At 41.6% G+C, this 21944-nt stretch overlaps 1 protein-coding gene across 3 annotated transcripts in view; it reads right to left on the bottom strand.

Annotated features, from left to right (window-relative positions):
- Nucleotides 1-21944, bottom strand: part of UBP1 (upstream binding protein 1) — a 57119-nt gene that overhangs the window by 11924 nt on the left and 23251 nt on the right. Inside the window, exons 1-8 of one of the 3 annotated variants that reach the window (XM_032302950.1) lie at nt 17171-17243; nt 11556-11611; nt 11349-11454; nt 10806-10912; nt 8633-8785; nt 8424-8534; nt 7870-7977; nt 1803-1906 (exon numbers count right to left, since the gene is read on the bottom strand). In XM_032302950.1, the coding sequence (XP_032158841.1) occupies nt 1803-1906; nt 7870-7977; nt 8424-8534; nt 8633-8785; nt 10806-10912; nt 11349-11454; nt 11556-11579 (713 nt within the window). In that variant the 5' untranslated portion in view covers nt 11580-11611; nt 17171-17243. Of the gene's footprint in view, nt 1-1802; nt 1907-7869; nt 7978-8423; nt 8535-8632; nt 8786-10805; nt 10913-11348; nt 11455-11555; nt 11612-17170; nt 17248-21944 lie in introns of those variants that run through there. The other 2 variants (XM_032302793.1, XM_032302873.1) reach the window with 2 other exon arrangements.

A 21944-nucleotide genomic window follows, 5' to 3' on the forward strand; every position in this document is an offset into this window, starting at 1 on the left:
GAAACTCATTCATTTTAGTAAGAAAATTATATGAGAAATCAAGATAGAGTTAAAAGTAACTGCAAAATACACACACACATGTACACTCACACACTTAATAAAATAAGGAGGTCCAAGAAATAGTCCTAAATAAAAATGGAAAATGATCATCTGTTTAATTAATACATTTACCCATGATTAATGAAGGGGAAATTCAGGGAAGCAAAAGGAACAAAGGCGTGCCACTCTCCTTGAGATTTTAAGATCAAACAAAAATGAAGACAACTCCACAGGGAGTGTGGCACCTTCCTGGTCCTGGGCTCAGACTCCTTTCTTAGCACCTGTACTTCAGTTATGTAAGTTATGATGCTGACGTGACTCTCCCTCTTGGCCTACACAGACAGGGAAGGTGTGTGTCACCCGGAGAGCACAACTCCTGGCCAGCACAGGGTGAAGCTGCTCCCAGAAGCTGTGTGCTCAGCCAGCAGTGCAGGAGCCCAGAGCCCGCCTCTGAAGTCATGACCTCTGCCCAAGACCACCGGCCTGGGCTGTAAGACAAGAATGGCCCCCACATGGGGACATGCCAGTCCCTGGGCTCTCCAACGTAGAGTCCAAGAGTGTGTTCCTCCTCGTAAAGCACAAAGATCTACAAGATGAGCTGCCTGCTGCTCTACTCATCTTCACAGGAAAAAACATGTTTTTTGTGTTCTTATCAGACTCTGTTACAGACAGGATATTTGTGTTCCCTCAAAATGCATACACTGACCATCCTCACACACACCCCTGCCCCCTCGCCCCGCATGACACAGCGAGGAGGCGGCGCCCCAGGGAGGGACCAGGAAGGCGAGATCAAAAGGGCATCTGCTCCACTGCGTGAGAACCCAGGTGGCACGGGCAATCCAGAGGGCCCTCACCAGAACCACCCAGACCTCACACTTCCAGTTCCACAACTGCAACAAACAAGTTTCTGTTGTCTCTAAGGCCCTGGTCTGGTGTTCTGTCATAGTAGCCACAGCTGACAAAGACAGACCTGTTGGTGTGGCCAGAGTGTAAGAAAAAGAACCTTTCCCTCCCAATCTTGTGTATTTTTCCCTTCCCAGTGAGAAACCTCCCAACAACAGGGCACTTCTGATCTGACCTGCTCGGGATCAGCTCTTCAGCAGAGCCCCAGGAAGGCAAGCCCACTCCCACCTCCGGCACCATGTGGCACCTACAGGACCCATGTGACAGCATCCCCTGCCCCCACCCAGAGCCCACAGGGTTTACAGATGCCAATCACAGCCAGAGAATAAAACAGAACAAGTCCACCATCCCCAATTCTAAAGCCACAGTAAAGTTTTAGAAATTGAAAGTCTTTCCTGTAAGTTTAAAGACTTACCATAATAAAGAAAGAAGTAAATAGTCTGTGTAACGTGAGGCAGAAAAAGCAGAGCAGGAACAGCTCTCTGATATGGTGCGCACTGAAGCCAGATGTACTTTACATTAAATGCAATCTGAACCCATCCGAGTCACAGTTCCACCTTAATAACTCACTGTCCACTATCCACGAACTCAATTCATGTTCTTTTTCTCTCACAAAGAATGTACCTTGAAAATGCCTCCTTTTCTACCATTCCTACAGCTGTGAATGTATGAGGCATGAAGGGCGAAGAGCAAAAAGGCTGGCAGGCAAAGAAAAGACAATTTTCCTCTCAAGCTGAGGTGGCTAGCTCCCAGGACTATAAACCTCAGATATAAAAAAGAGGATGCTAAGAAGTGAGAGAGAGGCCAGTGAAGGAGCACAGTGTGGCCAGGCCCAGGTGAGCGACGGCACGAAGCGGTACCTGTCGGGGATGCTGCAAGTGCCCTGCTGTGGGGACGTGAAGGCGGGCGCTGTGGAAGGGCTGCTATTCACGTAGGCTGTGGGGGTATCGGGCCATGGAGAACACTAAGGATAGAAACAAAAATAAATTAATGAGATGCTTTTAGAAGTGTACGGAAAAAATATTTTCGTAAGTCACTCTCTAGTCTGGCCAAATGCGAGGTTATAAAACACAAGACACCTGACGCTCATCAAGAAACCTCACTGAAACATCAGATTTATTACTTCTGTGTGGCTTTACTTGCCACCCGCGACTACACACTGCTTAATCTCAGGGAAGACCTGAAGTGATGACAGCAGCAAAATGTATGCAGGCATTTTTAACGTACACTTCTGTACAGCTGGCTTCTAAGAACTTTCACTCCCCACTTTATCAGTTCTGTAGCAGGTACCTATCAAAGTTTAGAACAGCAGAGGCAAGAATGGATTCACAAGCAGCATCTGACACCTATGGTGACCAGGACAGTGGCTCTGTCCCCCTAGCACTCCTTTGCCCGCTAACCCATAGCAGCCTGGCCAGTACCCCCTTGCTTTCTTTGGAATCCTCTAAGATTAATAATCCCCAAGCAAATAAGACAGGCCGGGCATCAACACACATCAACATGTACCATGCTGCCAATGTCTCTCTGTCTATATGTTTACTATTTACAGTTTCTGAAAGATGCACGGTGAACTAGGGTATTTTTCAACCCCATGTACCATTCTGACCAAAGATAGAGCAAAGATACAAAGACGCATTGATTATTACAATCAGGAGAGGTGAAAAAGCTAAAGTCAAAAGCATGCTGAGCGGGCTGAGCAAGCCAGGGCAGCCAAGGATGAGCCTTCAAACCTGAGCTATGTACAGAGCGAGTCCATCTCACTCCCGGATATTCCCTCTAGAATGAGTCTGTGTTAGGACATCCTCGGTTTCGAGGCCCCTTCAGAATCACTGTGCTCCCATTTTACACAAAATAGTTGTCATACCTCACCATGGACAGGAGATAGAAAACCCTCCCCCAAACCAAGCAAAAGACCATTCAAAGACACTAGGATAAATTTTAAAAGTACGTGATCTAAAACAATTCTTCCAGTGGCACCAGGGTGGCTCAGTCAGTTAAGCGTCTGCCTTTGGCTCAGGTCAAGATCCCAGAGTCCTGGGATCAAGTCCCCACACTGGGCTCTGTGTTCAGTAGGGAGTCTGCTTCTCCCTCTGACCCCCTCCCCTCTCGCGTTCTCACTCACTCTCTGAAATAAATAAAATCTTTGAAATAAATAAATAAATTCTAAAAATGTGAATTCTTCTGTATGTCAGGCAGTTTTCAAATCCTTGTCTTCAAAAACTGAAGGAGACCTGGTGTCAGCTGACACGTACTGAAATAATCTACCAGTTCATACAAAAATAGGTCACTGGGATTTTGTGCAGATAATTCAACAGGAATTTCAAGACTTGAATGACACCGATAAAAGAAAAATAAGCACATCTAAATGAAGTTTCTCTTATCTATTAAAAAAATCTAGAATTTGATTGCATTCTATCCTGTCTCATTCTGGCATATTTCCAATAACATTTCTATTTTTATAATTAAACAGCTGTTCATCAAAATGTGTATGATTTGTTGTTTTGATAAACTGGTATCAGTCATAAGTAGTTTTCAATTTCTTGGGCAGCCTGGGTAGCTCAGTCTGTAGAGCATGTGGCTCTTAATCTCGGGGTCATGAGTTCAAGCCTCACAATGATCTACCTAAAAAAAAAAAATTGCTCAACTGACAGGCTTTATGGTCAAAGGAAATTATAAATCTCAGTTTCTGTAAGTCTGTCATAAAGAAGTAACCAGGGTGGGGCACCTGGGTGGCTCAGTGGGTTAAAGCCTCTGCCTTCGGCTTAGATCATGATCTCAGGGTCCTGGGATTGAGCCCCGCATCAGGCTCTCTGCTCAGCAGGGAGCCTGCTTCCCTCTCTCTCTGCCTGCCTCTATGCCTACTTGTGATCTCTGTCAAATAAATAAAATCTTTAAAAAAAAAAAAAAAAGGTAACCAGGGTGATAAAACATTAAGATTTTTAGGCAGGGACACCTTGGTGGTTCAGTCAGTTGTGCATCTGACTCTTGGTTTCAGCTCAGGTCATGATCTCAGGGTTGTGAGATTGAGCCCCATGTCAGGCTCAGTACCTCAGGAAGTCTGATTCTCTCCCTCTCCCTCTCCCCCCCTTTGCCCCCTTACACTTCCCCCTGCTCACTGCATGTGCTCTCTAATAAATCAATCAATCTTAAAAAAAAGATTTTCAGGGGCGCCTGGTGGCTCAGTTGTTAAGCGTCTGCCTTCGGCTCAGGTCCTGATCCCAGGGTCCTGGGATCGAGCCCCGCAGGGACTCAGCAGAAAGCCTGTTTCTCCCTCTACAACTCTCCCCGCTTGTGTTCCCTCTCTTGATGCTACCTCTCTGTCAAATAAATAAATAAATGTTTAAAAAAGTAAAAAATAAAGATTTTCAGGCATAAAAGTACGTCATATTGGATGAAATTATTTATGGGGAGTGGAAGAGAAAAGAGATCATGAAGGAAGAGCGGGATAAAATTTCAGACTTAACTAAATAGCTTCATCATGAGCTATTTAAATGAATGATAATGGGTGTCAAATTGCTATGAATACACTTCCAAAAGTAGTATAGCAGTTTTATCTTAAATTATAATACAAATATTCATGATGCCCGAAAACTGTCTTCTTTGCAACTGTTTAGATTTATGATGAAAATTTTCACGTCAACCTGAAAACGTGCAAGGGAGTACATACTTTTCCAAAATTCTTTTGCGTGTAGAAGTGTCCAGACCCCAGTGTGAAGGAGCTAAGAGACTGTGAAGCACTGAGGGCAGAAACTAGTCTCCCCGACGGTTACAGATGCTTACAACGGGTCTGACACCCATCAGAAGTATGGATAGAGGGGCGCCTGGGTGGCTTAGTTGGTTAATCGGCTGCCTTCGGCTCAGGTCCTGATTCCAGGGTCCTGGGATTGAGCCTCGCATCAGGGTCCCTGCTCAGCAGAGAGCCTGCTTCTCTCTCTCCCTCTGCCTGCCGCTCTGCTTACTTGTGCTCTCTCTCTGTCAAATAAATAAAATCTTTAAAAAAAAAAAAAAAAAAGAAGAAGAAGAAGAAGAAGAAGTATGGATAGAGGGAAAATAAAACAAATCCCAGGTTCTCAACATTCTTTACAACCACCCATTGTGTATTCCCTCATAAACTGGAAAAGTGATTACAGACTTACTGTTTCAACTACTACTAGCTTTCAAAAAAGCAATCAAATATAGCTGGACAGGACAGCTGAACTCACTGCACGCACACCAATTTCATTCTCAACAACCTTTTGCACAACAGGGCCCCCTCCTTTCAAACTGGGGCCTTGTTTCTCCCTTCACCTGACTCTCCCCTTCACCTGACAGAGTAGCATGTCCCCTGGTTATGCGGTCTGAGGAAGCAGCTAACAGATCTAATAACTTTCTGGATGCCTCATGTCCATAATCAGCTCCACTACCTGGAAGACGATTTTCATGCTATACCATCCTCCCCAGATATAAAACACGAGGTAATCTAACATGCATATCTAAGTGGGGTGAACCTTTTAATATCAAGCCTCCGCATACCTGCTCATCACTGCCCACTGTCTGTAGACATGAAGCCATCAACAGCTTCAAGTTAACAGCACAGGAAGATGGTGGGGACAACCAAGGTATAGGACCTCCATAAACACACCTATTTCACTTTAACACAAGCTCAATTCCTTGAATAGTAGAAAAGCAGGGCTGCTAAACAATGGCCGACATCTAAAACTTGCCCAATAAATAGGAGGCCAGACTCACTGAACACCAGGAAATCAGTGTTTGGAGAAAACTGGTCCTGCTAGGAGACCTTGGCTTTTTGGGAGGGTGGCAGGGTGTCCGATGGCCAGGCTGCTTGCCACACTATGGCCTGCCTGCCCATATCTTACGGGCTCCTCTTCCAGTCTGAAACCAGGAGGGCAAAGCACATGGAGGAAGACTAGCCCGATGTTTCTCCTACCTTGTCCTGCCTCCCTGAGTGTAAAGGTAAGCAGTGTGGGACTGCCTCTGTTCCCGAGGAGAGTCTACAATTCATGACAGCCCCAGCAACATGTGGCTTGGACTCATGTGGGCACACTTTCCGTGCACTGTGAACAAAGTCCCGCCTCTGATAGACTGGGAAACGCCGACCCACCTTAGAGTGGAGACACTGGCAGCCCCGAGGTGAGCCAGTGCAACACAGCTCAGAGACCAAGACCAGAGGACGCATTAAAGGTTTCACCTCTATTAACCAGCAGTAGGGCCTCTATTCAGTGTGGGACCAGTTCATGCAATGCCTTTTAACATGGGAACCAAACCTCCCTTCCTAACAAAAGTCAACTGTCACTATCCAACAACTGTGAGAAATGCTGGCCTTTCTTTGTAGGCACTTGCAGAAATGTAGGAAATGCTGCAGACATTTTTTAACATTAACCTGTACCTTGCTTTTTAAAAACAGGTTTCAAAGAGGATCTCTAACCACCCCCTACAAGTATCTTAACCCAACCAAACTCAGCTCAGGGGAGCAAACAACACGCTCTAGGAAGATGTGAAATCCCAGGCCAGTGAACTGCTGACGTTTTGCACACTTTAGACTTGAGTTAAGAATCATTAATAATTTACCAACAAATTCTACAATCTCCAGATTAGCTCTGGACTATAACAGATTAATTTATGAAATATCAGAACCCATTCCTTTTAATTAAGTCATTTCCAACAAGAAGGGTAAAGTGAATTGAGTTACCAGGATCTCCCCAGAAAAGTTTACCAAGAATTATCTGTGAGTCTTCAGCTGGGAAATGAGACAGAGGATTAACAACATAAAATTGGAGAGGGGCCTTCTGGGGTAGGAGCATATAGTTGTTCCATACAACCCCTGACCCAAATCCCAAAAGCCCAGTTAAAGAAAATGCATCATGTATGCTCCCCATCCATCCAGATGACTACATTTTCAGGGTTACTGCATAAAGAAGCACTTAAAATACTGTCATGCTATGCTTTAGCTTGGAAATGAGGTTCCTGTGATAGTGCCTGTGACTTTCATAGCACAGCAAATTACACATACATACGTAAGCGTGGAAATCCCACGTTTGGCACCTTGATAGTATAAACGCTGCAATAAAATGAAGAGAGTAGCCAACAATACGTATGATGACAGTTACTTTTAAAAATTCGAGAATGCTCTGTGTTTACATATACTGTGGGTACGTTGTGATCAAAGTCTAAAAATACGATAAACCTTGGTGGACCATTTGATACAGAACTGGGTCATGAAATAAAGATCTGCTGCCCTGAAGCTGACAAAGCCAAACCCCCTGACTGGATGTTGGGGCAAACAGGTCTGAGGGTACCAAGGTGCCTATTCTGGCCTGAAGCAGAAGATTACAATGCAGGAGGCAAGAGGAAACACCAATGCAAAGATTTCTTTCTACCAGTGCTGCCAAACAGGCATTTAAAAGCACAGACAGACGCACATTCTTATCCTACATGCAGGGAAATGTGACACAAAGTATTGCAATGTTAATGTCAAGCTTGCTGCCATCATGTCTCTAAATATCCATGGAAGTTTCTTATCAGTTATACACATGAGAAAGCAAAACCTTTAATTACACAAAAAAGATGACTATTTTACTAAAGAAAGTATTTTCAATTAATTTCAGTGCTCTTGAAGGAAGTGTGTGTGCAGAGGAGAGAGAGGGAGGGAGGGAGGAGGGGGAGGAGACAGGGAGGGAACACATTTTTGAGTGTCGTTTTTCCCTCCAAAACCACCCACTATGGTCAACTTTGTTTTAAAGTGTTAGATTTAGGAAATTTTCCTCAGTGAGGAACAAACAGAAAGCAGGAAGTCTAAACAAAAGCAAATTAAATCAAGACAAGGACATCAAAAACAAATTTGGCTTTACTTTTCAGTGGAAGTTGATCCTATATCTAACACTGCACAAGGTTTCTTGCACAATGAAAAGAGAAGCAGAAGTCCCTTACACTGCCTCGCTTTGCCAGAGAATCACCGTAGTCTGCTGGCAAAGTCCGCTTGCTGGACTTTTTCTGCTCATGTTCAACTGCATCTTCAATTATAGGCTCAAGCCTCATCTGGACAAACACCAAAGATTGGGATCAATGTCTTTTCATTATACAAAGAAAGATCTAATACCCTGTTTTATGTCTCTGCAGTCCAATTAAACAAATGTATGACTAGCAGGATTCAAAGTTAAAGAAAATGCAAAACCCCAGCAGTGACAAAAATCGGACATTCTAGGCCCCGACTTAATCTCTTGCCAACTTCAGGGTTTGTAAGGTCTGTTTCTGAGACCAGATTGGGATTTCAGCATCTTCATTCATGACCCCACCCAGGAAACTAATCTATTTAAAACCCCCAATTTAAATAAAATCTTTCCCCCGCAAATTTCACAAAGAACATTATGTCAATCTACCACCCAATCTTCCCCAACCCCTTTGTAGCAAAACTCCTCCGTAGAGCGAGTGCTACTATCAAAGCACTGCTTCTCCTCAGAAACCAAAACACAGCCCCACATTACCTCGGTGAGGATGGTGGTGTCATAGGATGGCTGATACTTTTCCTTCTCGTGAGCTGTTCTCTTCTCCATCTTCTCTCGGTCCGTTTTTTGTTTCCTGTCTGCACCTTTAGGCTTAAAAACAAAGTGCATGATTTCCTCCATCAGGCTGAAGACGGACAATTTACAAGCACAACTGGGTCCTTCTAAAAAGCCCAGTTTCTATCGCGTACCTTAAACACTTTGATTTGGCAGCTAGCTGAGTGTAGATGATCCGTGTATTCTCCGTTTTCATTCTGCTTAAAGGTGTCGACCTGAATCCTGAAAGGCACTCCCTTCTCACCTCCGTGCTTCCGGGGAGTAAATTCTGTGCTGATGCAGTGTACCTGGAAAACAACTCAAGCTGAAAGGGACTCAAAGTACCATCCACTGAGTCTCCTTCTATTTTGCTCCTTCTCAGATGTCCTACCCCAGCCATAAATTCAGGATCCCTTCAAACAAACTCTTACATATTATTAGTCAGACGGCTGTCAAGAAATCTTCCGTATGGCTTTCCTTTCACAAATCCAACTGGGCCTTTCTGAACTTTCTGGCAATGAGCTCTTCCCCAGTCCAATGCCTCTCCTCTCACACAGGACTTGTTCGGGTTACAAAAACGCCTCTACCTCCACTCTGGACCGAATGATGCTCAGACCCAGGGTCTTTGGCCTTTCACGTGGCTCAGTCCACAGCAACCAAACCCTCATTGCTGAGAGCTTCCGTCACCTGCCTTCTTTTGTCACTGCCCCAACTCTAGCCAACCCATCAGGTTACTGCTGTGCCTACATACACCAGCTGTGACACCGCCCAGGGAGTAGCTACTACTTACCCTGCCTGTTATCGACCTAAACTGTTCTGTCAACCTTCAAAGTTCACTGAGGACAATGCTCATTTCCTACCACTTCTGCCCCTCTCCCAACACCAGCACAATGTCAACTAACATGAACCATGTCCCGCATGACTATTCGTTGGCAGGATACAGACAGTATTTGGTAAACCAAAAAAACCACAAAATACTAAGGATTCTTAAAAAATAAATACAAAAGTAAACAAATATTCTTTACAGTTCATATAAATCAGAGACTACTTAGACTGATCAGCAATTAAGCAATTTGCCTTTCTACATAAAGATTACCTACTCAGTTTTAATTCCACCACTTATAAATCTGAATATACAGGGTATAAAAATTACTATCAATCATATTTGACATATATTAACGTTTCCAAAAAAACTCCTCTCTTGAGGACACCTGGGTGGCTCAGGTGGTTAAAGCCTCTGCCTTCAGCTCAGGTCATGATCCCAGGGTCCTGGAATCGAGCCCCACATTGGGCTCCCTGCTCAGCAGGGAGCCTGCTTCCCCTCCTTCTCTCTCTGCCCGCCTCTCTGCCTATTTGTGATCTCTGTCTGTCAAATAAATAAATAATTTTTTTTTTTTTTTTTTAAAACCTCATCTCTTAGGGATACAAGTTGAGTATTTATGGGTGAAATGAAATGCCTGGGAGTTGCTTAAAAGCATTCCATCAAGGGGTGCCTGGGTGGCTCAGTGGGTTAAAGCCTCTGCCTTCGGCTCAGGTCATGATCCCAGGATCCTGGGATTGAGCCCCATATCAGGCTCTCTGCTCAGCGGGGAGCCTGTTTCCTCTTCTCTCTCTGCCTGTCTCTCTGCCTGTTTGTGATCTCTGTCTGTCAAATAAATAAATAAAATCTTTTATTAAAAAAAAAAGTATTCCATCAATAACTAAAACAGAGGAAACTACTAATAACTGTTGAAGCCAGGTGATGGGTACATAGAGGATTCATTACTATTCTATTACTTTCGTGGGATTTGAAATTTTCAGTATTAGAATGTCTTTTAATTATGCTAGAGAGAAAATCTTGAAAGATACAGTTTTTTCAATCCCACCCTTTTATTCTGTTTTATTTTTTTTAAGTGAACTCTACACCCAGTACTGAGCTTGAACTTATGACCCTGAGATGAAGATTCGTATGCTCTACTGGCCAAGCCAGCCAGGCACACCAATCCTACCCTTTTAACAGGAGCTTTGGTTAAAGAGAAATGCATCTTATGAAAAATAGAAGTTTTGATTACTGTCACTACCAATGGTAAAAGTTAACATCTGAATCACGTTTTACATATCAGATTGTCTTTATATATGTCAGCCTATAAATGATAAATGTAGTAAATTAACTCCTATTTAAAAGTTTATACATATGTAAATTTGAAGTATATAAAATAGAAGACATTACAAGATAGCTTACAAATAAGCATTTAAAGAAGGTAAGATCATGTGTCAAGAATTTAACCTCATTTGTGGCCTTTCAAATGACTAGGCTAGTATACTTCTATTAATGTAAAAACTCCAAACCTGAATGAAAGCAGACGTGCGCTTCGCAGGGTCCCACAGAAATTCAACTGCATTTAACTGGCTTGGATTTGTCCTTGTGTCAATTATTCCCACAGACATTGGAATATCTGTATTTTTAAAAAAGTTACATAGAAATTCATCCACTATGAATAATTAAAAAGCTTACTACTTACTATAATTATGTTCAAATGAAATTATTTCACCTCCACGCAGAACCTTTTTCTTCAATGTTTTCCCGGTCAACGATGCTAACATGGAAACCCATCTAAACCTACCAGACTTTCTCCCACCATGGTTTCTATTTCATTTTATTCAACATATGATGGATGGTGTCAATTAAGAATTAAATAAATGATTTCAAACTCCAAATTCCTGGCTCAGGTTCTTTAAGTACCAAAAAACTACTTCATTTCTAAATTATTTAACAATGCAAAGCACGCAGGATCTGCTAACACCAACACTCTCTCCCACACAATTATACATGGTGCCTTCTCTACCAAACAATTGCCTTCATCTCTCCAGTCTTCTGACAGCCACCCGTACCTAAATCGAGAAGTCTGTCTCCTGGACGATTCCACTTCCAGCCTTCAAGCTGTTGATGCTCTGTATATTGTAGCCGTCTGTCATGGAATACAACTCTTATGATGCTCTATGGAACAAGCGGGGAAAATGAATACTTTTAAACCGGTCCAGCTAAAATGCAGAAGCATTTTCGATTCTTATGCATTAACCTATAATAGAAGAACATACCAAAAAATATTCTGCTTTAAACATTTTCTAAGTGAACTGCTTTGTTCTTGGAATATCTGGATAACTCAGAAATAAAAGGCACAAATAAAATGATTACTTAGGTAAAATTATTATTTACAGTCTGATACTGCAATTCAAAATTAAGGTATATGCCCATAAAATCATTGAGCAAGAATTCTATTTCTATGAAGAAAACATCAGATGCACACAGGAATTACTAAAGCCAAACAGTAGTAAAAACAGAAACAGAAACCCAGGTACAATAGTAAAACTGTTCATTTAAAATAAGTTAGTAACTGAACTTCTTTAAAGACCCTCAAGGATAAATACTAATATATAGAAATGCTGAATCATTATATTGTACACCTGAAACTAATATAACACTGCAAGTCAATATATACTTCAATGAATTAAAAAATAAAGAAATAGTCAAGGAATAGGTGGAAGAATCTGCAAACTAAGACCCAGCAAAAAAGGAACATATATGCAAAAGTCATTCTCTACTATTTCATTTGCAAGAGGTTATCTGAGGTAAGCTAGGGAGAGAAAAAACAAAACAAAACAAAACCAAAACAACCCACAGGTAAGCTTTACCCAAACACTACGGTTCCTAGGGAAGACTTCACTCCACAATCTGGCCAGTTCTCTGCTCTCCGCCCATCCCTCCTTCGCCTCCCAGAGGTTTGGAGTGCCAACTATTGTTTCACTCCAGGAACAGGAAAACAAGTCATCCAAATGCCTTCAGATACCACATTTGCACTAATTTGTATTTGTGACAAATTCATAGATAACTTTCTCATGATGCAATAAGATATTCACATTTCCAGTAGACACTCTGGTATAAATAGGAAATAATTTGTTAGCAATACATATAAATATTACTTTAGTGGCCCTGTATTCCCTACCCACCAGGTACTGCTCATAGCAGATAAATATTTTGAAGCAAACTATTTAAAAGGAGCCATATTTTTTTCTTAAAGATTTTATTTATTTGAGAGCAAAAGAGAGCAGAGCAGGGAGGAGAGGGAGAAGAAAGTTCCCTATGAGCAGGGAGCCCACGGTGGGGCTTAATCCCTGGACCCTGAGGATAATGACCTGAGCTGAAGGCAGACACCCAACCGACTAAGTCACCCAGGAGCCCCAAGTAGCCATATTTTAATTTGAAATACAGTTGGCCCTTCACAACATGGGGTTAGGGGCACTGAGAACTTAAGTACTTAACAGCCTACTACTGACTAGATACTTTACTAATAACATCAAAAGCCAAAAAACATATATTTTATATGTTATATATATTATATACTATATTCTTACTATAAAGCAATCTACAGGAAAAGAATCAGTTACTAAGAAAATCATAAAATACATGTACAGTACTGTACTGTATTTATTGAAAAAATATGCCTGTAAACGGACTCATACCATTCAAAGCTGTGTTGTTCAAGGGTCAATTGTTTAAAAAGAGGCCGAGTCAGCTGCAGGACCAAAGTGGAAATCTACAAAGGCAGTCGCTGCTCTGAATCATGCCCATCTGCCTTCCCCACCTGCACCCACGTCTACAGGGCCTGCCCAGGTGCACACCCACTTCACGCCACCGCCTGCGGCTGCAGACCTCACAGAGAGGATGCACGGGCTGGTGGTGGCTGCTGGGTCACACTCACCAACACGCTGAACTCAGGATAAAGTGCCCCAGAGAAATGACATGATTTTTATTCTTTCATATTTAACTAAATCCACAAATTCAGAAGAAAACAGTATGAGAATGTAGATATCAGATTTGAGCTTTATAAAACCCCGTTCTAGAAGGTCAGTCTAAGACAGCTTCAGTAAGATATATGAAAGAAGAACCATAGTTAAGAAGCGGCAATATAGAAAACTACTGAAATGAAACCAGAAGGGGAAAGGTCATTAATTCAGACACCCAGCAACAGATAAAGGGGCCCTAACAGTATGATAAATAGAACTTGAGCACCTCACTGAGTACAGAAGCACAGTCAACAAGCTCCAAAGCATCCCTGACACCTCAGCCTTTGTTCGGCAAGACTCCCCCAGACTAGCAGAGTCAAAGATCATGGGGCCAAGAATTAGACTTAGGGAGCTCCTAGGCAAAAAATGATGTGATTTTGAGGAAATTCACCCTGCAACCTGTGGTGATGACCAACTGTCGCTCTGCATCCCAGGCAGGCTCTCAGGATCTAACTGGACATTTTCTGACATAGCCACCAAATCAGATAAATGGTTTATCAGGTGAAGATGAAACAGATTTAGGACCTTTTAAAAATTAACCTTTCCAATCTGGAAGTTAACTGTTTAAAGAAACCGATGCTTTCAAAATAAGTACCCTTGTCTAGAAAGAGTATGCTGGTTTAATGCCAACAAAACCTCTACTTTGCACTTATAAGGGGATGGTTTCTTTACTGTCAACAGTTCATGATCTCATGATGAAGTCGTTTTTGCCTTCATTTTTTGACTTGCTTTAATCGCATATATTAAATGTTTTTACGTATTTTAATTTGGAACTAAATCCCAGGAAGGGGAACTTAGAGCAGTCATGCAACAACTTAATTCCGCCATTCCAAGTTAATCTGACCGGTATTTTTAACTAGTTTACCAAAAGTATTTTAAAACATTTAAGTCTCCCCTATCAGACTGATTCTTTGGAATCTTACCACCTATTCACAGGGAACCACCCTAGAAAGTCAGCTTATCCTCACTGATAAATGACAACCTGCTTCAAAAGTGACTTTCCCCAGTGCTTTGAGGGATACTTAAATTTTGGCATTGGATCCACATGCCAAAGTATGTTTTATTTTCCTCAGAATGCTGAATAGCTATGAACAATGAACTTAGTTAAAATTACTGTTATAAGGGCACCTGGGTGGCTCAGTTATTAAGCATCTGCCTTTGACTCTGCTGGGATCGGGCCCCTCATCAGGCTCCCTGCTCAGCGGTAAGCCTGCTTCTCCCTCTCCTACTCTCTCTGCTTGTGTTTCCTCTCTCGCTGTGTCTGTCAAATAAATAACTAAAATCTTTAAAAAAAAATTTAAAGGGAAAAATTAAAATTCAGTAAATTCTACAGTCCAGCCAAAAAAAAAAAAGTAAGAAAAAGAAAAAAGAAAAAAGCAAGCACAAGGCAGAACAGATAAAACAACACTAGCAAACTGCTGACAGTTGTGGCAGCTGGTAGGAGACCTTATCCCTAGCATCCACGATACACATGTAAAGTTTATCAGAAACCACCGCATGATAAACACATGTGGATAAACATACCATTCTACTTCTGCATATGTTTCAATTTTATCATATAAGTAGTTTTTTAGTAGTGTTCTAACATTTTTGGATCCAGTTTTAAGGTTCTCAATACAGGGCACATGATAATGCCTTACTCAATTTTATAGACAAATCTATAATTTAAACAATTTTTCTACTCTTCTATACTGATTAAAAAAAAAAAAAAAAACCAGCATCTCACAGTCACCAAACTTAACTTTCATTGGGAGAGAAGAGTTTACCCACATCTTCCCTTAAAATATGTATCATTGGTTGGATTTTAACTGGGTGTGAGACAATTGGCAGATCTGCTGAAGGTGAGCCAGGGCACCCAATGGCCTGAAAATAAACCAGCTTGGGACCAAAACATCCTGAGAGAATCTCGGACATTCAAAGCTTCCTGCACACTGGAAAATGAGAGCTATTAAGTCTGGCTCCTGCACCAGACCATCACTATTTGTCATGAAAGCCCAAAAGAGAACAGCCAACCCACGTAGGGCTTGTTCACTCTGAACCATGATGGCTTTTTAAAATGGTGAGCCCAGTCAGCATGCACTATGGCCAGAATGCCCACAGGAAGGAACAAAAAAAAAAATAAGACCATCTGAGTTACCCTCCAGAGACCAAATCCCCTAATTGAGCGTAGACACGATAGTCTCAGAGTACAAATGGCAAATAACCTCTCTTCCTCTGTTCCGGGTAAGATGGGAGCCCCGGGAATCAGAAGACGTCTGGGAGCTCAGTCCAATTGGCAAGACACTGACTGGTGAGGAACCCCCCACCCTTCCCTCAACTGCTCATAGGATTGGGGGCTTCCTGCCTCCAGGAGTCAGAGTAACGCTAAACACGTTAAACAGAGGAACACTAAAACACGCCAAATTTGTTCACCTTTATGTTAGTATCCATTCCCCCTGTGAAGGCTGCCTTTCCTGCACTCGTCCTCTAAAAAGGCAGATCCACAGAGGGCAGTCTTCCCAGGGGAATGCCTCTCTAGAGTGAGGGCCCAGCAGTGCCCAGGCCCCTATATGCCTCTCTGTGGGAAGATGGAAGTATCAAGGAACTCTTGCCTGCTTCTCTCTTGCTAACACTTAGATATACTGAAGTTCTGCCTTCTTCCAAAAGTCTTGCCCTGTAATACTACAGAATCTATAACACACCGTGGTGAGTGACAGGTAGAGGCCAGAGGACCCACCCTGCATGACATTGGAGAGGGCAGAGATGGTTCTGAAGATACATCCTAAAAGGGATGAGCTATGCCTCCTATACTTGGAATGACTGTCTTTATTCAGATACATTAATAAGAGTAAACTCTCGAGAGTTCAAATTTTACTTAGAGAAATTTAAGAGGTGAAATAAAAGGGTTTTTAAAAGTTTCATATAACACTTCCATTTCCCCCATACTTTTATTTTGAAAGAAAAACTTAGAAGTCTTTGACGTCACCCTACAACCCAGCAGTCGCACTACTGTGTATTTACCCTAAAGATACAAATGTAGATCAGAGGAGGCACGTGTGCCCCAATGTTTATAGCAGCAATGTCCACAACAGCCAAACTATGGAATAAGCCTAGACGTCTGTCAACAGATGAACTATAAAGATGTGATGTGTACACATACACACACGCGCGCGTGGGGAATATTATGCAGCCATCAAAAAAACCTAGCCATTTACCATGATGTGGATGGAATTAGAGGGTATTATGCAAAGTGAAGTAAGTCAGAGAAAAACACTTATCATATGATCTCACTGATATGAGACTGATATGAGGAATATGAAAAACATGACAGAAGACCACAGGGGACTGGAGGGAAAAATGGAACAAGACAAAACCAGGGAGGGCGACAAACCATAAGAGACTCAATCTCAGGAAACAAACTAGGGTTGCTGGAGTGGAAGAGGATAGGAGAGATGGGTTAGGTGATGGACAATGGGGAGGGTATGTGCTATGGTGAGAGCTGTGAATTGTGTTAAGACTGATGATTCACAGACCTATACCCCTAAAACAAATAATACATTACATGTTAATTTAAAAAAAAAAAAAAGAAGAAGAAGAAGTCTTTGATGTGGTGGTAGGCTTTTTCCTACAGCCCCAACTATGGTACCTTAGTTTTCAAAGGGTTTTCACATTTACTTTACCCAATAACTGCTATCATCTGTTTTACAGATAAGTAAACAAAATACAGCTCAAAAAGTTAGTTAGGAGTCTCAATACAGCCATTACTTCTCAGAGTGAAATTATTTTTAAATAACTCTTGTGCAAACAAAACCCCAAAACTTTAACAGCAAAACTGCTACTTTTTTCAATCATTGTAGTATCTTTTAGGAATTAAGATGGATCATCCTTACCTTTACCAATTTTCCAGTGATCTCAGGCATATCTCCCATTTTCCGGTTATCCAGCATCCGAATTTCATAAGACTGACCTATTTTAAAGAAATTACTGAATGTAAAGAAATCATGTATCACCAACAAGCCATATAAAGAATATCACTCTGTTTAACATAAAAATTCAGTGGTCTCTCGGGGTGACTGGGCAGCCTGGTAGGTTGAGCTATGGACTCTTGATTTCAGCTGGTCGTGATCTTGGGGTCGTGGGATGGAGCCCTGCATGGGGCTCTGTGCTCAGAGCAGGATCTGTGGTATTCTCTCTCCCTCTCCCTCTGCTCCTTCCCAATTCCACACACGTGTGTGTGTGTGTGCACATATGCGTTCACTCTCACTCTAATAAGTAAATAAAATCTTCAAAAGAAAAAAAAATTCAACTCTTAACTGGAGAAGCAAATTCGTATCGATCTTTCTCTTTCCTGCAAACAACACCATCCTCTCCTCCTTGCATAATTACAGAAGACTCAAGAGTTTTACAACTGATTTTCATGTTATACTCCCACACTAAATTTTTATTATGCATACGTTCATAATCCACGACCACATTTTTATCAGTTTTATTGAGATATAACTTACATACCATAAAATTCACCATCTTAAGAATGTATACAATTAACTGGTTTTTAGTATATTCAGAATTGTGTAGCCATCACCAAAGCCAATTTTAGAGCATTTTCATCACCCAAAAGAAAATCCTACCCCTCAGCAGTCACGTCCCATCCTTGCCTACCCCAGCCCCTGGAAGCCCCTCATCAATCTAACTTTCCGTCTCTAGGGATTTGCCCACTTCACACGCCTGATACAAATGGAATCACACCCTATGTGATTAACTGACTTCTATGAAGAATGTTTCCAAGGTTTTAGTATGTTATAGAAGGTACTAGGACAGGCATATCTCCCTTTTGTTGCATCCTGCTTTATTGCACTTTGCAATGCTCGCTTCGGCAGCACATATACTAAAATATCGCACTTTGCAGAAATTAGTTTTTTTGTTTGTTTGTTTGTTTTTATAACTGAAGGTTTGTGACAACCCTGCATCAAACAAGTCTATTGGGGCGCCCTTTCTTCCAACAGCATCTGCTCACTTTGTGTCACTGCATCACATTTAGTAACTCTCACAGTATTTTGAACTTTTTCATCATTATAGTTGTTATGGTGAACTATGATCAGAGTCATTATAAGTCACTTTTTAGCAATAAGGAATTTTTTAAAAAATCTTTTTAAATTTAATTTTTATTTGACAGAAAGAGACACAGTGAAAGAGGGAACCCAAACAGGGGGAGTGGGAGAGGGAGAAGCAGGCTTCCCACTGGGCAGGGAACACAATGCAGGGCTCAATCGCAGGACCCCGGGATCATGACCTGAGCCAAAGGCAGATGCTTAACAACTAAGCCACCCAGGTGCCTAAGCAATAAAGAATTTTTAAATTAAAAATGTTGGGGAGGGGGCTCCTGGGTGGCTGGTTAAGCCTCTGCCTTCAGCTCAGGTCATGATCTCAGCGTCCTGGGACTGAGCCCCACATCGGGCTCTCTGCTCAGCAGGGAGCCTGCTCCCCCCACCCCCCTGCCTGCCTCTCTGCCTACTTGTGATCTCTCTCTCTGTCAAATAAATAATAAAATCTTTAAAAAAAAAAAAATACTGGGGCAGCCAGTCAAGCATCTGCCTTTGGCTCAGGTCATGATCTTGAGTCCTGGGACTGAGCCCCATGTTGGGCTCCCTGCTCAGCAGGCAGCCTGCTTCTCCCTTTCCCACTCCCCCTGCTTGCGCTCTCTATCAAGTAAATAAATAAATTAAACCTTTAAAAAAAGGTATATACATGTTTTCTTAGACATTAATGCTACAGCATACAATAGACTCAGAATGGTGTCAAGGTAACTTTTATATGCACTAAGAACCCAAAAAAATTCATGTGACTTACTTTCCTGCAATACTTACTTTATTGTGGAGCTCTGGAACAGAACCTGCAGTCAGTCCAATGTGTAACTGTACTGCATTACATTCTATTGCAAATATTATTTCACTGCACAAACATACCACATTTTGTTCATCCATTCATCAGCTGATGGACATCTAGGTTGTTTCTCCTTCTTGGCTATTATGAGGAGTGATACTATGAACATATGTGTACTGTATTTTGTGTGAGCTAAGACCAAATTTTAATCCTAGAGCCTTCTTCCTTGTGACCAATGAGCCCTACTCACATTCTCTCACTGGTCAGGTAGTGTTCATACGAAAACACAAACAGGTGGTCACACACCAACTATATAATTAAGAAAATGAGCTGCTGCCAAAAGTTAAGAATGTACTCCAAACCTGCGAAAATGATTTCTGAATTATCTGCCATTAAGTAATAAATAGGACAGTATAATTTGACATGAAGAAAATCAATAGTAATTAAGGAATGTTTCTAGTACCATATGAACTTGGGGATCTTTATGATCTAGTCCACACTCCAATGGGGCTTACCCTATATAAAAATATACAAAGGATACTAGATCATTTATTTGGTCACAAAATACAAGCAGATCACTTCAAAGCTGGTGAGAGAAAACCATTATATAGAGTAAGTTACTAAAGAAGAGTCCTTAAGTCATTCAACAGAGAGCTCACCACTAATTAACATTATGGCAAGAGACATTTTTAAAGAGTTAAATTTGCAGCATACTTAACAAAGGATCTAAATTCAGAAAATAAGAAATTTTAAAATAAAGCATATGAATAGGCATTTTTTAAAACTATATCATCATACACTTAAAATTACTCAACCTCACAAAAATTTTAAAATGTTTGTGCTATCAGATCAACAAAAAATGTTTAATTAAAAAGCAAGTGGGTGAGAAATACGCACATAAAATGTGGGAGGAATATGAACTGATGAAAGTCCTTCTGAAAAGCAACCTGGCTACCCCTGTTAAGTTAAATACTGTATTCTTGACTAGGGGATTCTGACTCGTCAATACAAAGAAAAATGCCAAGAGGGGGAATATCTGCAACTCACATTAGACACAAAGGGCTAATTTGACTAATACATAAAGAACTGCTAATGAAACAAGATGGGATTGGGAGGGAGACAAACCATAAGTGACTCTTAATCTCACAAAACAAACTGAGGGTTGCTGAGGGGAGGGGGGTTGCCAGGAAGGGGGTGGGGTTATGGACATTGGGGAGGGTATGTGCTTTGGTGAGTGCTGGGAAGTGTGTAAACCTGGCGATTCACAGACCTGTACCCCTGGGGATAAAAATATATGTTTATAAAAAATTAAAAATTAAAAAAAAAAAACACTTCTACAAAATCACAAAATGTCCAACATCCCTACAAGAAAAAAAATGAGCAAAGGACATAAACACAATCACAAAAGAAGAAATGCCAATGGTTCTTGAACATATTAAAAGACATCCAATCTTCATCAGAGAAATGCAAATTAAAATCACACTGAAATTGGGGCGCCTGGGTGGCTCAGTGGGTTGAGCTGCTGCCTTCGGCTCGGGTCATGATCTCAGGATTCTGGGATCGAGTCCCGCATCGGGGTCTCTGCTCAGCAGGGAGCCTGCTTCCCTCTCTCTCTCTCTGCCTGCCTCTCTGTCTACTGTGAACTCTCTCTGTCAAATAAATAAATAAAACTTAAAAAAAAAAAAAATAAAAATAAAATAAAATAAAATCACACTGAAATCAATTTTCACATATCAGGTTAGCATAAATCCCTCAGTCCCAAACAGTCACTCCATGGATAGCAGGAGTGGGGATGGAAAGAAACTGTCACTCTGGAGATTATTCTGAAGGGAGAGACTAAGCATTTTCTGGTGTATTAGATATATAGTGGGGGGGGGGGGGGTGGAAGAGTTGAGGATTATTCCAAACTTCTGGCCACAGAAGGTCCTCAACATGAGGAAAACCACCAGGAGTAGATCTAGGGGAGAAAATCATAAGTGCAATTGACTACATTAAGTCTGAGATACCTACTGGCCATCCAAATTGATAATCAGGTTGATTTACAAATGTGGAGCTGAGAGGAAGAAATCCCAATTGGAGATATTAACAGAGGACTTTTCAGGGTTACAGCTGTTAGGTAAAGCTACTTAAAGACATGATCATCTGAGGAGTGAATGTAGAAAAAAGAGAAGAGGGTCAAGATACTTCTCTAGGATAGACAGTAAGAAAAGCAGCCAGTGAGATGGGTGGTGGAAGAGGTGCCGAGCAACCTGCCCAGGATAACTTATCCCACCAGGATTATCTTATGATCCTCAAAATCTCAAATTTTCATGACTGAAAAAAAATCAAATCAAGGACAAACCTCAATGTTCCTGTCTTTGTATCATTTTTTCCAATCAATCTAACAAGAACATTTCTGTACTCAATATAAAGTTTAATCTATTTCTACAAACACAGCTCAGGATTTGTTGTTCCTACATTAAACTACCACAGACTTTTATTCTTCTAAAATCAAAAGTAATTAAAAAAAAAAAGTCCCCATACACTTGTTATTCTTCAAATGGTTTCTCTAGGGGCACCTGGCTGGCTCAATCAAAGGACCGTGACTCCTGATCTTGGGGTTGTAAGTTCAAGCCCCATGTTGGGTACAGAGATTACTTAAAAATAAAATCTACAGGAGCACTTGAGTGGCTCAGCTGGCTAAGCGTCTGACTTCAGCTTAGGTCGTGACCTCAGGGTCCTGGGATCAAGCCCCACATCAGATTCCCTGCTCAGTGAGGAGTCTGCTTCTCCCTCTCCTCTGTC

The sequence above is a fragment of the Mustela erminea genome, chromosome 1 (genome assembly GCF_009829155.1).
Source record: "Mustela erminea isolate mMusErm1 chromosome 1, mMusErm1.Pri, whole genome shotgun sequence".
NCBI lineage: Eukaryota > Metazoa > Chordata > Mammalia > Carnivora > Mustelidae > Mustela > Mustela erminea.